This window comes from Camellia sinensis, chromosome 2, assembly GCF_055761805.1.
Source record: "Camellia sinensis isolate YWXY chromosome 2, ASM5576180v1, whole genome shotgun sequence".
In the NCBI taxonomy this organism is placed as follows: Eukaryota; Viridiplantae; Streptophyta; class Magnoliopsida; order Ericales; family Theaceae; genus Camellia; species Camellia sinensis.
The window spans coordinates 163,823,107-163,836,764 of record NC_138962.1 but is presented as its reverse complement, the minus strand read 5'-3'; the positions used below and the strand labels follow the sequence as shown (position 1 = coordinate 163,836,764).

The 13,658-nt window shown below is 35.0% G+C and overlaps 1 protein-coding gene and 1 pseudogene across 2 annotated transcripts; both read right to left on the bottom strand.

Annotated features, from left to right (window-relative positions):
- Positions 1–795: 795 nt before the first annotated feature.
- Positions 796–3,188, bottom strand: LOC145819208 (sister chromatid cohesion 1 protein 3-like). The gene is made up of 10 exons (XM_082913170.1): positions 3,182–3,188; positions 2,887–3,099; positions 2,661–2,710; positions 2,505–2,572; positions 2,274–2,415; positions 2,051–2,204; positions 1,856–1,966; positions 1,628–1,780; positions 1,050–1,528; positions 796–882 (listed from the first exon to the last, which is right to left on the bottom strand). Exons 1-10 carry the CDS (start codon positions 3,186–3,188, stop codon positions 796–798), a joined length of 1,464 nt encoding a protein of 487 aa, XP_082769296.1.
- On the bottom strand, positions 2,051–11,867 carry LOC114287230 (putative disease resistance RPP13-like protein 1 pseudogene; annotated as a pseudogene). The gene is made up of 8 exons (XR_014360215.1): positions 7,791–11,867; positions 6,984–7,631; positions 6,365–6,443; positions 5,698–5,749; positions 5,044–5,143; positions 2,661–2,710; positions 2,505–2,572; positions 2,051–2,415 (listed from the first exon to the last, which is right to left on the bottom strand). The product of XR_014360215.1 is annotated as a putative disease resistance RPP13-like protein 1 pseudogene (transcript).
- Positions 11,868–13,658: the final 1,791 nt, after the last annotated feature.

Sequence of the window (13,658 nt, the reverse complement as noted above, 5' to 3'; positions counted from 1 at the left end):
ATAAAAATATATTATACCTAAACCAAGCCAAATTAAAATTCTTTAACAAACCAATTGGGTTCCACATTCCAATAAGGAGGTATACCCAACATAAATAAGTCACACAAAATACATTTAGAGGCTACTTAAAACAGTGAAGCTCATTTAGTACTAATGGGATATCTTGCAAGAAGCTACCTTGTTGTCCCCGACAATCCGTCAACTCCTTGAGTTGTTTGGATTTCTGTTAAAAGCATGATACCAAAAGTAAATAACAGTGGAATGTCTACTATCATTTGTGTCTTGTCACAAAATCATCCATATTGATAATCAAAAAATTTACAAAGGTTTCTTCACTTACTGGTGGGCATATAATCTTCAGAGGCTAAAAAACGATCCTGCAGTGAAATGAGACAGTGAGTGAGATGCAACCTCTGATAAGTGCTCTCACTTCAATCATTCAGAAGGTGAAGTTTTAAGTGAAGCCATGCGTACAAATACATGTGCATAAAAGAATTTAATGCATTGCATCACTTCAAGCATAATGAAATCAACTAAAAGTGAGGATCATTATCAAACAATTTAACAATATCACTTATGTAAAGTCTACACTTTTTAGTTGAACTATAAGTTCCAACTTCTTGTGTTGAGTCTTAAATGAAACTCGCTCCAAAAGGTTTAGAGTGAATATATATATGTACATGTGCATATAGTGGCAATCCTTTATATGATATTCATTAAGTAAATTGATGGTTATATAACACATAAGCAACAAAAGAGAACCATAAAGTGTGTAGCATGCAGTTCATGTATGTGTCACATTTGTAGGCACAAGCCCCTCAAGTTGATCCCTGCTGAATCGTTTTCTTTTAAGTAATGCCTTGAGAGGTCATCAAGAAGCATCTACCATATTTCAGAACCACAAAATGAACCTATTGTTAATGATATTCCAAAGTCAAAAACTATTTAAAAGAAAGGAAAACATGATGGATCATTAAAGACAAACACATGTACCTCTGACAATATTAACCACTCAAAGCACAGAAATGATTTAAACATAACGAACTTACATCTGCTTCGGCTGAATTCATCACCTCAGTAATATCCGAAAGACCAGTGTTTTCAAATCCTAGACGCTCCCCTAAAAATGTCATCAGTGTTTCCAACTCAGACCCAAGAGCTCTAGTAGATGCTGCCAAGTCCGGTGTGGGTTGTACTCCAGTCCCAACAGTTGTTCCCAGTTGAGGTTCTGATTGTGAGCCTAAATTGCCAGCTGAAGCAGGAGTGAAGTCATCTCTTCTATATGGATAAGACTTGAATCTGGTCTCAGAAGCCATGAATCTATTAGGAGAACCCATGATTTCAGGTAAAATGTTACTACCATCGGGGCCTTGATAATTTTGAAGGCGTTCAATTTCCATATCAAGGTCATGCATGGGAGCAGACTCTGCAACAATAGGCTCTGGCCAAGCTTCTTCCATGTTAACTAAATGAGGTTCCGCAGTAATGAAGTCCCTCATATAAATGTTACATAGATCTGCACACAACCCTGCAGATATATGGGCACCCATTCTCTCATTAAATCAATTCCTTCAATCAAGAGGTAAAAGCAATTGAGGCATAACAGTAAATGAAGAAACCCACTCACCAGTCATTACTGGTTCAAGAAAGATTTTTTCTTTTCTTAATCTATTATTTGACTTCCAAACATCCAAAGCAGAAGAAGGGCAACATTTCCTCTTTCGCAGTAGGTCACTACAATTATCAAGTGCCCCCTTCATAAACCTGACATATCCATATCCTTGTTGAAAAACAGTTTTTTAACAGTATTAGAATAATAAAAAAAAACCCAAATGAACAGCCTCAAAATTCATACTTATAGTCAATACAGTGGACTCATCATAGAGCGGCTTCCTCTTTCTTGGTCTTACTTTTGGCTGGCCAACAAGTGGCGTTGAAGGCATTGCCAGTTCAGGTGATGCATGCCCTGCCACAAAAGAAAGAAAGTATACCCAAATATAAAGCTAGTTTGATTTTAGGCTGCATCCAATAATGAGAAATTTGCACCTACCAAATGAAACATGTGAATAAAAAATGTCAGGAGCTTTGCCTGAAGAAGCAGAACTAACTGGTTCTCCATGTCGCTGAGATGGGAGAGACTGTCCTCCAGAGACTAATATTTCTTCCGCAGCTGGTGGAAGGATTTCCTTCTCATTTGTGCTTTGCTGCTCCAAAATTCTGTCCGGTTCAAGTACATCATTCCCTCAATCTGGCCAAAGGGAAATGTTATCCACATGAAAATCATGGGCAACATCATGCATAACTTCAATTTCTGGGATATTTTGAGGAAAATTATCTTCATTGAGCATTTCAATCTCTTCTGGACCAGGATCTTGAAAACCTACAGTTGGGTCCACTGGAAGTGCAGTACGGGGACTGTAATTAACAAAAGAAAGGAACTCATTAAATCCTTAAGAGACAGGAAAAAGAACGAGACTTTTATTTATTTTTTATTAGAGACATACTCTTCCTTCATTGGAATGACTCCCGATACAGAAGCATCTTTCAAACCGATTGAATCCCTCAAAATGTCCTACAACAACAGACATCTTTGTTATGTGATACTGCAACTCAAATACCTCTACTTCAAAAATTAAATATGACTGAGGTAATCAAGTTACCTCATCAAAAGTAATGGCAATGTACGGGTCTCTTCCAATCAGAATTTGATCTACAATATGATAATTCCAGTTCAATCAGTTACCATTTGAACTATCAAATCAAAATATGAATACATAGAAGCACATGTAATGCTACCACCAGTAAGTGTTTTTGAACTAAAAAAATCATAAACTAGAGTGCAATAATTTACAAAATATGAATTCAAGGAAGCACATGAAATACTACCACATGTAAGTGTTATCTCCTCCTCGCTCCGGAGATGATTATCTTGAGCCCGGAGAATTAAAAATTGAGTGTTATCTATAGATTCAAAGAAAGGCAGAAGTGCAATAGGTAGCCAGAAGTCATCATCCAAATTCAAGGCATCAAGTTTGAACGTTTTTGGCAAAGTGACAGAGTCAAAAGGTGCATGAGTTGCATCTTCTGGCAGATTAACTTCTACAGGAAAAAAAATTGTAGTCTTGGTACAGATAGTAGACTTTCTTTGAATATATCCGAACAACGCCCAGTAGAAGATGACCTGACATTCTTAATGCAATGTGAACTTGGGGATACATGATGTGCTCTAGAAGAAACATTCACGGGGAAAAGACTACTAAAAAAAGTTATCAAACAAGGCCATTACATGCCATTTGATTTATGATTTTATGCAAGCTAAACACATAGGTTTAGAGGAAGAATGAGAACAGAACTAGAGTACATTAAGAAAATAAGCAACAGATTGCTAGTCAAATGATGAAGCAATAAAATAATTCTATGTAACATTTTCAACATTGAAGAGGATAAGGATCTTCACCAGCATACCCCAAAAATAAATAAATAAAAATTCCCTTGATTTCAAGTGCTATGCAAGTGGGAAGTTTAACTTTTTGCATCCTACCACTAGACTCTCATACTCAAACTAATCATAAGTAAATACTCATTTATTCACACAGATATAGCAACTATTTTGCAAATAGTGAATCCTAAATATAGGAACGTAAACCATGAGTGTTGGGTGAGTAATTGAAATCAAACAAGGGAATCTAGTTGCCGTTAGAAGAACTCTGAACAGCAAGGATGACTCTTCTACCTTATTAAAGTGATCCTAATTCAACCATATAAATTTACCATAAGATGAAGGTCTCTTTAACATCCCCTATCACAACTTGATGGTATGACAACCAAAATGCTTCGTAAAACATCAAAAATAGTGATGGCATCCCCATCGTCTTCTAAACACACTAAACATACCCCAATTCAAGCATGGAGATTTGCTAACTAACCAAGTTCTCTTATTAACATCTCCCTCTCTTGACTTCATGCTGCTGCAAACGTGCAGGCATGAAGATGAAAGCCCACATGCATATGCACCGACTGAAATTATAATAAATAAATATGGATTGATTAACCTCACAAAAAAAATCCTAAATCACAAATGTAAGCTATCAACTATTGGCAAGATTGATCTACTATGCATCTAAGAATCAAAAAGTGTAGCAACTAGCAACCATTGATTGAAATTCACTTAGCTTTAACATACGTTGAAACTCATCTATGTTGAACCAATTGTTTGGTGCAAGTTAGAGCATATCCAATCATTCACCATTTCTTTCATTTGATGAAAAATTGCTGAAAAATAACATCCAATCCTTTCATCAAATCAATGGAGACTCATTTTTTCATCAAATTGAGAATTCATAAAATCCTTCATCAAATTTGAATTTGATAAAAAATTAAAAAGATGAAACATTGGAAGTGATTTTTTTCCATCAAATTTGATGAAAAGTGAAATTTGGAATAAGAAGGGACCTTTTATAAAAATTTTGATGAAAATTTAATGAAATGATTGGAATAGTTCATATCAAATCAAACTTTTTCCTCAAATTTGTAATCAAATTAGATGAAAAAATTGGTGAAAGATTGGAGATACTCTTAGCAGTGACTCTTGAATTTTTTTCAAAATCTTGGAGTCCACTTTGTTTTTTGTTTTTTTTTCATTAAATTTCAAAACCCGTTGATAAAAAAACTTATGAAGAATTCAGATTAAACCCAAATCATATTTGACAATATGGTTCTCTATGAACAAACACCCATATCTAATAAACGCCATAATTATCACAGAAAAGACTACAAGCTTGAAATCAAAATGGGTTTTTCAATAAAATTAAAATGTACGAATGCATAAATCAAAAGGATGAATTAAAATTGGAGAAGAAGAAGAAGAAGAAGAAGAAGAGGAGGAGGAGGAGTATATAAGAAAAAGAAAACGAGCCAACAGTGGAAGACAAGATCAAATTAAGCAATTTGTTCAAGTGAAAGGATTCATATAAGCAAAGAACCATTCATAGTGAATTTCTAATCTTTAAAAGCCAGTAATATGACCATATAATCATGTCTTACCGTGCCATTTAGCTTTTCAATAGCAGCATTTGCATCCTCAACAGTCTTTATCGTAAAATGCAAATCGCCAGCTCCTTCCAGAGTACTAATCGTACATAACCTATCAATAGAATCCAGAAAGAAAGTTTAGTGTGCCTAATTGCAAATTGTTTTATTTAGAAAAAAGGTGAACCCTTTTCCAAATCTACCCTGCATAAGGGTGAGCCCTCCCCTTTCTGCTTTGGTCCAATGTAAACTTGTGAACATGTGAAAACCAATAGACACTCCTTCAATTTGATAGGATCATAACTTAAGCATTTTACATGAGGTTGTTTCTCAACTTTATTTGTCTATCCTAGTGGTACATGATCCTCACTCTAATTGCACCTTTACACAAGAAACACCTTCAAGTTTTCAACAATATGCTAATGCAAAGCCATATGTGCGCAAGCGCACGCGCACGCACTGATTTATTCCATGGATCCCCAATTAAAATTAAAGATACATTTATTATCAAATCAGATAGTTATATACCAAGAAATTTATGGATATATATATGAAAAAAAAAAAAAATTGGTATAACAATAAAAGTTTCCTTTTTATAAATTTTTTTTAAAAAAAATAATACTTTCCATGAACAAATTACAACGAATTTCGTAATTTTGATGAACTTACCTGATGCTAAATATTATGTCAGTAAGTCTATAAAAACTGAAACAAACATCACCTGAAAATGGAAAATTAAATGACGAGTCAGTAAAAAATTTAAATTGGAACATATTACAAATTCATGAATTGGATTATAATACGGGGAAGAAAAAAAAAAAGAAAACAGAACTTAGAAAAAGAAACACAAAAATGAGATATATTAATGAAGGGAAATGTTAACCACTATTTGAGTTGTAGTTAATGTTGATATATGTGTAATAAATATATTATATTATATTAAAATACATAATATATAGATATATATATATATATATATGAGGTTATTTAAATATGTAAAATTCAATATAAAGGTTATTTAAATATGTAAAATGCAGATTGAATTTTATACTTTCTGATCATAACAAATGTTCATTGATTATTGATTGGCCGTGGGTAGGACCGCTTAATGAAAACAAAAATACTATATAAACCATCAAAATCTTACAAAAACATATTAGTAACTAATGTGTTGTCATGCAATTTTAAAAAACTTTAAATGTGAAACATTTTCACTTCAATAATATAATAGATATCAGGTCAATAGAATAAAAAATTGAAAATTTTATTAATTTATAGAGCATTAGGATAATGAAAATGCCAATATTTGTGCTAATGGGAGGGTAAACTAGTAAACCTGTGCCAATTAGCCCTCAAGTTTTGAGCCAATCCAGATGTCAAGCTAACTCGGACTAGAATATGAGAATTTGCAGTGCCTGGAAGAGAATTAGAGGTGGTTTAACTTTCGATTATAAAAATAAACAAAATAAATAAGAATTCCTTTCCAAAAGATTTCCACCCTTATTTACCTTTTAAAGATTGATATTATACAAATTAATAAATTTACTTGTTTTTATTTGTTTATTGATGCGGCAGACATCATCATATCACTAAATTGAATAACATTAGTTATTAAGGCATTGTGTTTGGTTAGGAAATTTTTAAAAAATGAAAAGATAAGTAAATTGTAAATAAAATATATTTTTATTTTACTTAATTTTATATTTTTTTCCTTTCTCTTTCTAAATTTTCCAACCAAACACACCTAAAAAAGTTTATAAAATTTATTAATTTGGCAAAATTTATTTTTGAGCCCTCAAAAAATGGAAAGAAAATGAATTAGTAACAGAAAAGGAACAGGCAAAAGCCAAATAAAAAGGTCATTGATCAAATATATATATATATGCATGCAGGAAAGTTAACACCAAAACAAAATGATTAAGTAAATAAATGGTGAAATATCCCTGGTGATGTACCTCTAAGAAAGGATGTTACGATGTTTGGTGCTTTGGGTAGAGTGAAACAATTTGCCGAAGAATATTTAACTGAAGTTGCGAGTGAGTTGCTCAGATCACTTCATAGTCGATTTGTATGAAGGGGATATGAGCAATCTTGTGCCATTCATCACCTCTGTCCCTCTCGCAACGAGGTTTCAGTAATGGACATTCGTAGATATACAGCCTAGAAAGGGAGGCGAGAAGCCCCTCTTCGGGCAAGGATTGGAATTGAGGGCAGTTGAAGATTTCCAGCTCTTTGAGACAAGTCAGGTGTTGAAAGCTCTGATAGTTGATTGATTTCAGATTTTGTAGACCTCTGATCCAGAGCGATGTAAGAGTGGGGGGCAGCAGGGCTTCCTCCAGAAAGGACTCCAGCACATCATCATCCTCTTCTTCGTATTTGCCTCCTCCGAATGTGAACTTTGTAAGAGAGGGGGATCGTTGCAAACCCCACTCTCTCCGGCGATCCACAAGTTTCTTGCAACCCCCGATTTGAAGTCGACGAAAGTTGGACGGCAGACCCCCTTCCGGAAAGGACTCAATTTCTGGACAGTTCCATATACTCAGTGATTCAAGAGATGGAAGGTGGCTATGCATTCCCTCTGGCAGAAACTTGAGCATTTTCAGTTAGAGACCCAAAAAGTTTTCAGATTGGGAGCGTGTAATGCTTCTTGCAGACAAGATACCATACTATTGAACGCACTTATCCGAACAAACTCAAGCGATGTCGAAATATTTAGCAGTTAGAGACCTAAAAATTTGACTGAAGTGCGATTGAGTTGCTCAGAATATCACTTCATCATCGATTCGTATGAAGGGGATATGAGCAATCTTGTGCCATTCATCACCTCTGTCCCTCTCGCAACGAGGTTTCAGTAATGGACATTCGTAGATATACAGCCTAGAAAGGGAGGCGAGAAGCCCCTCTTCGGGCCAGGATTGGAGTTGAGGGCATTGGCAGATTCGCAGCTCTTTGAGACAAGTCAGGTGTTGAAAGCTCTGGTAGTTGATTGATTTCAGATTTTGTAGATTATTGATACCGAGCGATGTAAGAGTGGGGGGCAGCAGGGCTTCCTCCAGAAAGGACTCCTCATCCTCTTCTTCGTATTTGCCTCCTCCGAATACGAACTCTGTAAGAGAGGGGAGTCGTTGCAAACCCCACTCTCTCCGGCAATCCACAAGTTTCTTGCAACCCCTGATTTCAAGTCGACGTAAGTTGGAAGGCAGACCCCCTTCCGGAAATGACTCAATTTCTGGACAGTTCCATATACTCAGTGATTCAAGAGATGGAAGGTGGCTATGCATTCCTTCTGGCAGCAACTTGAGCTTTTTGCAGTCAAACACATGAAAATATTTCAGATTGGGAGCATGTAATGCTTCTTGCAGACAAGATACCATACTATTGCAGTTAACTATCTGAACACGCTTAAGCGATGTCGAAATATTTAGTCCATGGCCATTCGGAATTGAAAGGATTTCAAAATTTTCGATATATAGTGATTGAAGTTTCGGAAAGAATCCAAGCGGCAAGGACTTGAGAGTACCACAGCTATGCAATGATAACAATTCAAGGGAACTGTTGCAGCACTCCATCTCCTCTGATACTGAGAACACTAGTTTCGGACATGCCCAAATAGAAATTGCATTCAATGTAATGGGTAGAACACCAACGGCAAAAGACAAAAGTGATGAACAATTTTCAATACACAATTCCTGAAGGCAAGTGTTGAGGCACACATTTACAGAATCCAAAGCCTCACATCTCCTAACCTCAAGTACTGTAAGCATGGGCGGCAATCCTGTGTGTGGAAATGACACAAGGCTTGGACAATTTCTTATAATTAACTTCTGCAGATTTGTTAGCATGTGTAGCTCGGGTGTCAATTCCTTTAAACTTGGCATATTTGAAATCTCCAATTTTACAAGAGAAGACACACCTTGCCATCCCAAGTCTACGCCATTGCATCCATTCAATACTAGTTTATTTGCAACCGAAGTCCTTGGAAGTGAAGCCGTAAGTGCTGAGCATTCACGAATCTCGAGTCTCACCCAAGATGGCATCTGTTTGGGTAAGCCTCCAACCAACTTTGGACACTTGATTACACGAAGTTCTTTAAGCTGCGAAAACTCTTTAGCCCCCAAAATATACCATTCCACCCATTCCAACATTGCTTCAAAATGAAGAGTCTCGAGAGATTGAAACGGTTTGGTCGAAGAACCATCCCCATAGAATTCCTCACCCACCTTAGTTATTCCATTCATCCTTGCTATGCGAAGGTCTTTCAAAGAGGACAGCTTACCAAGTGGTGGCAATGACAAGCAATGATCACATTCGTCAAGGAATAAAGACACTATATTTGAGTATGAGTGATCTCCCAACCACTCTGGAAATCTTGTGCCCCCATATCGTTTGATTGTGACGTGCTTCAAATTTGTATGAGGCTGCAAATTTTCAAGTACTTCTCTTTCATTCTGTGAATTCTCAGTAGTGTTACCCCATTCCAGCACTATCTCTTCAAGGTGCTCTTTTTTCTTCAGCTTTGCTTCCAATGCATCCCTTCCACTCCTTACATTTTGCAAACCTGAAATTGTCAGTTTAGCACGAAGATGATGTAACTCCTTCAACTCATCAATACCTGACCCACTGCACTTTCCCACAACAAAATCAGTTAAATGTTGGAGACCTTTTAATCGACTCATTTGCATTGGCATCTCCATTAATTTAGTTCCACTAATATCAAGATGACGCAAGAAAATTAATTTTCCAATCTCCATCGGCAAGGTTGTGAGAAGAAAACAATTTGATAGTAGCAATGTTTGCAAATTATACAGGGTGCAAACTACTTTGGGCAATTTTTTTATTTTTGTTGCAGAGAGATCCAAATAACGAAGATGTATCAAATTGCCAATTGAATCATGCAAATCCACAATACTATAATATGGCAATGATAGCAATCGTAAGCGTCTTTGCGTTGGATAAATATCATCCAATGCCTTCTTGGGCAAGTATGAATTATGTCCAACTTCATATCGAAACTCTAATTGTAAAATAGACCTTAAATACTTAGCCTCATTAATTGCCTTGAATTTTTCAAAACCATCAAATGTTCTCCTCTTATATGAAAAATGGCGTGCTTTTGGAGAAATATCAAGTAGCTTCTTGTCATGTACACTGAAAGAAAATTGTCCATGGACAACTTGAGCTAGGTCATGGACTAAATCATGCATTACAAAAAAGGATCTACTACCTCTTCGTTGTTGAAAGAATGACCTTGATAATAGGTCATCGAAATACTCTTCCCCAGTCTTTTCCAAAGTTTTATTATTTGTGGTTTGTTGCACATAATTCAAAGCTATCCAAAATGAGACTAGCTTCTCTTTTGCAAATTCATAATCTTTAGGAAAAGTAGAACAAAAAGCAAAACATTGCTTTAAATATGAAGGGAGATAATGATAGCTCAATCTCAAGGCTGGAAGAATATTGTTCTTATCCTCTGGCAAATCCCATATGTCACTCTTCAATATTTCATCCCATTCCTCAACATCAAGTTTGAAGCGTAATAGACCTGCAAGTGTTTTTGCAGCTAAAGGCAAACCTTTGCACCTACCCACAATTTGTTTACCAATCTTTTCAAGCTTTGGAAAAGCTTTTGAATCTCCTTTAACGAAAGCAATTTTAGCAAAAAGTAACCAACAATTTTTATTCGATAATTGTTGCAAATGATGAACAGGAATGGTTTGCATGATAGATGCGACACTACGATTACGGGTTGTTGCAATAATCTTACTTCCATATGCACCAGCTGTGAAAGGAGCACACAAGATTTCCCAATGACTAGGGTTCTCGTTCCACACATCATCCAAAACAATTAGAAACTTCTTCCCCATCAAGCTCTCCTTCAGTTTGACTTGAAGCAGATTTAGGTCTTGTGTGTCATAATTAATGGAAGTAATTGCCTCGAGAATTGTTTTCATAACCCTAAGAACATCAAATTCATCAGAAACACAAACCCATGCTTTCATATCAAAATGCTCAACTACTCTACCATCATTGTATATGAGTTGAGCAAGGGTGGTCTTGCCTATTCCACCCATCCCAATGATTGGAATCACATCTATCTTATTATTACTACTCGCCTCATCCAAAAGCAATATTTTAATTATCTTCTCCTTGTCATCATCCCTCCCATACACACCAGATTCATCAACTAAAGAAGTTGATGGCAATCTGTGAGAGTGAGACCACTTCAGATCAGCAACTTCTTTCAAACCAAGATCATCTTTTTCTTCTAAAAAACATTCTAATCTTTCAATGATCTCCTCCATCAGGGACACTAGCTTTGCATCATACAAACTTGAATCAGAAGTCGAGGTTGAGGTTGTTACCTGGTTTTTCACAGCGCTTCGATACTCAGCTTCCACCTTGCACCCCAAAGCTTTAGTAGCAATCTCATCCAGTAAGTCATCTGCGTGGTAGATAGCATCTTTAAGCTCGTCCATCCAATCTTTCACTAATTGATTAGTGAATTGTTGTTTCTCTGCATCATTGAGGACGACACTAAGTCGCAGCAATTTTGACCTCAGTTTCTTGAGTAGTTTATCTCCTTCCTTGTGATGCGTTAGACTCTTGAAGAATTTCACAAACAGGGGACAAGCCAACCGTTCAAACAACACTTTGAAGGAGGCAGAGAGAAGAGACCCTGCTATCATCATTTCGGCCATATTTTTGTCTTTGGAAAGGAAAGAGTAGGAGAAATTGTTTTCGGCTCTGCTTTGTTTTCGGCTCTGTTTTGTTTGCCAAATTGAAATGGAAATCTAAGAGTGAATGATTTGTCTTCTGCTCTGTTTTGTTTGGTTCCACAATCCCACCAAGTCTGAATGCTTTAGCCTCAGGTACACACGGCAACAATTTTTTTAGGGAGCAGCTTGCCTCCACTCCTTCATCAAATTGGATGGTGTTGTTCAGTCCGTGAAGGCCCATTACGGATTCCGTTTTAATAATCCGAACTGTTTAATGGCCTTGTTTGGTAGGGCTGTGGAAAAGTGCTTATAACTTATGCCTAAACAGCTTATAGCTTATAACTATGAACATAAACTGATTTCTGACTTATAAATTAAGCATCTCCTGCCCCACTCAAAGAATAAGCTGATTTCTGACTTTCAAAAAGCTATAAGTTATAAACTATAAGTTAAACCAAATACATCAAAATATCTTAAATTAAGCTGAAAGCTGAAATAAGTTGCTTTTAACCTTAATTATTCAACGATTATAACTATGAATTTCAATTCAAGAGATTTAACCTTAATTATTCAACGATTATAACTCGAACTTAGATATGTTAGTCTAGTTATGAACTTTAACATTGAGTGAAATAGTTTTGTCATTATAGTTTTGAAATCACTATATAAAATTAGTTATTTGAAATCATGTTAAGAATTCTCTTGATATTTATAAAAATTCTGCTAAAATATATATATATATATATATATCTCTTCTATCTCAACTTAAATTATTTCAGGTCATACTACTATTCATATCCATTTTGAAGTGTGTATCATATGCAAGTTATATCCTAATTACATTTTTTTAAGTCATAGCTTAAAAAAATAAAATAAAATAATGAGTCATAACCTAATATCACATAAAAAATATAACCAAAGACTTTTTTAAAATAATAATCAAAATAAGTCATAATCAATAACAGAATGAATCATAACTAACACTACAATAAATCATAACTAAATTTTAACTAAAATCACAATAGGTAATAATCAAGGAAAACTCTATGGGTAGCACCTCAAAGGGGGTGCACACATGCACCCTACTACAAATTGGCGGTACTTTATTACAAAATTTCATAATGTCAACAATAAAATGCATAATGAATCACAAAATTTTAGACATTTTATTATACTAATTTGTGGCGAGGTTACTTTTTTTTTTGTAATTGATGCTACGAAATTTTGCGATAAAGTGACACCAATTTGTAGTAGGGTGCCATAGGATTTTCCGATAATCAAACATCACAAATTTCATAACTGATACATACGATACACACTCTAAAATGAGATGCGTATTATAAAATTCCCTTATTGTTCTATTATTTTTCTATTCATTTAATTTTCAAATTTCATAATTTAAAAGAGGAAATTTTATTTTACCCCTCAAATTATACCACAATGATCAGTTTATAACTTATGTACTTTTTATAATTTTAATTTTACAACTAAAATATTTGATTTTGGATTAATTTCACCAATGTTATTTATAATGAAATGGAAGTTGTTGATATGGCACCGAAAATTTCGTTTGAAATTTTATTTTGTCTCCCAAATTATCACAAAAATATCAATTAGACACCAAATTACATATTGTTTAGGAGTTTAATTGATATTTTAGGAATAATTTTGGGGGTGAAATGAAATCTCAAATGAAGATGATAGCAAATGCTATCTAATTCTAGACGATAGCTAATGGCATGATTGAAATTGATCCAAAATTGAATAGTTTAAGTATAAAATTGAAATTATAAGAACTATAAGGGTTAAATTGTTCATCGATGTATAATTTGGAAAACATTTCCTCAATTTAAAATCTATAGCCATCCAAACTAACCTTATAATTTTACAAATAATCCAGCTTGTCTCCAGTTG

Bases quoted from the DNA above. Each gene is read 5' to 3' on its own strand.
- LOC145819208 (XM_082913170.1), bottom strand. The intron at 2,573-2,660 runs GTAACTTGATTA...CTGTTGTTGTAG, and splicing joins TTGCCATTACTTTTGATGAG to GACATTTTGAGGGATTCAAT. The intron at 2,416-2,504 runs GTATGTCTCTAA...TGTTAATTACAG, and splicing joins GTCATTCCAATGAAGGAAGA to TCCCCGTACTGCACTTCCAG.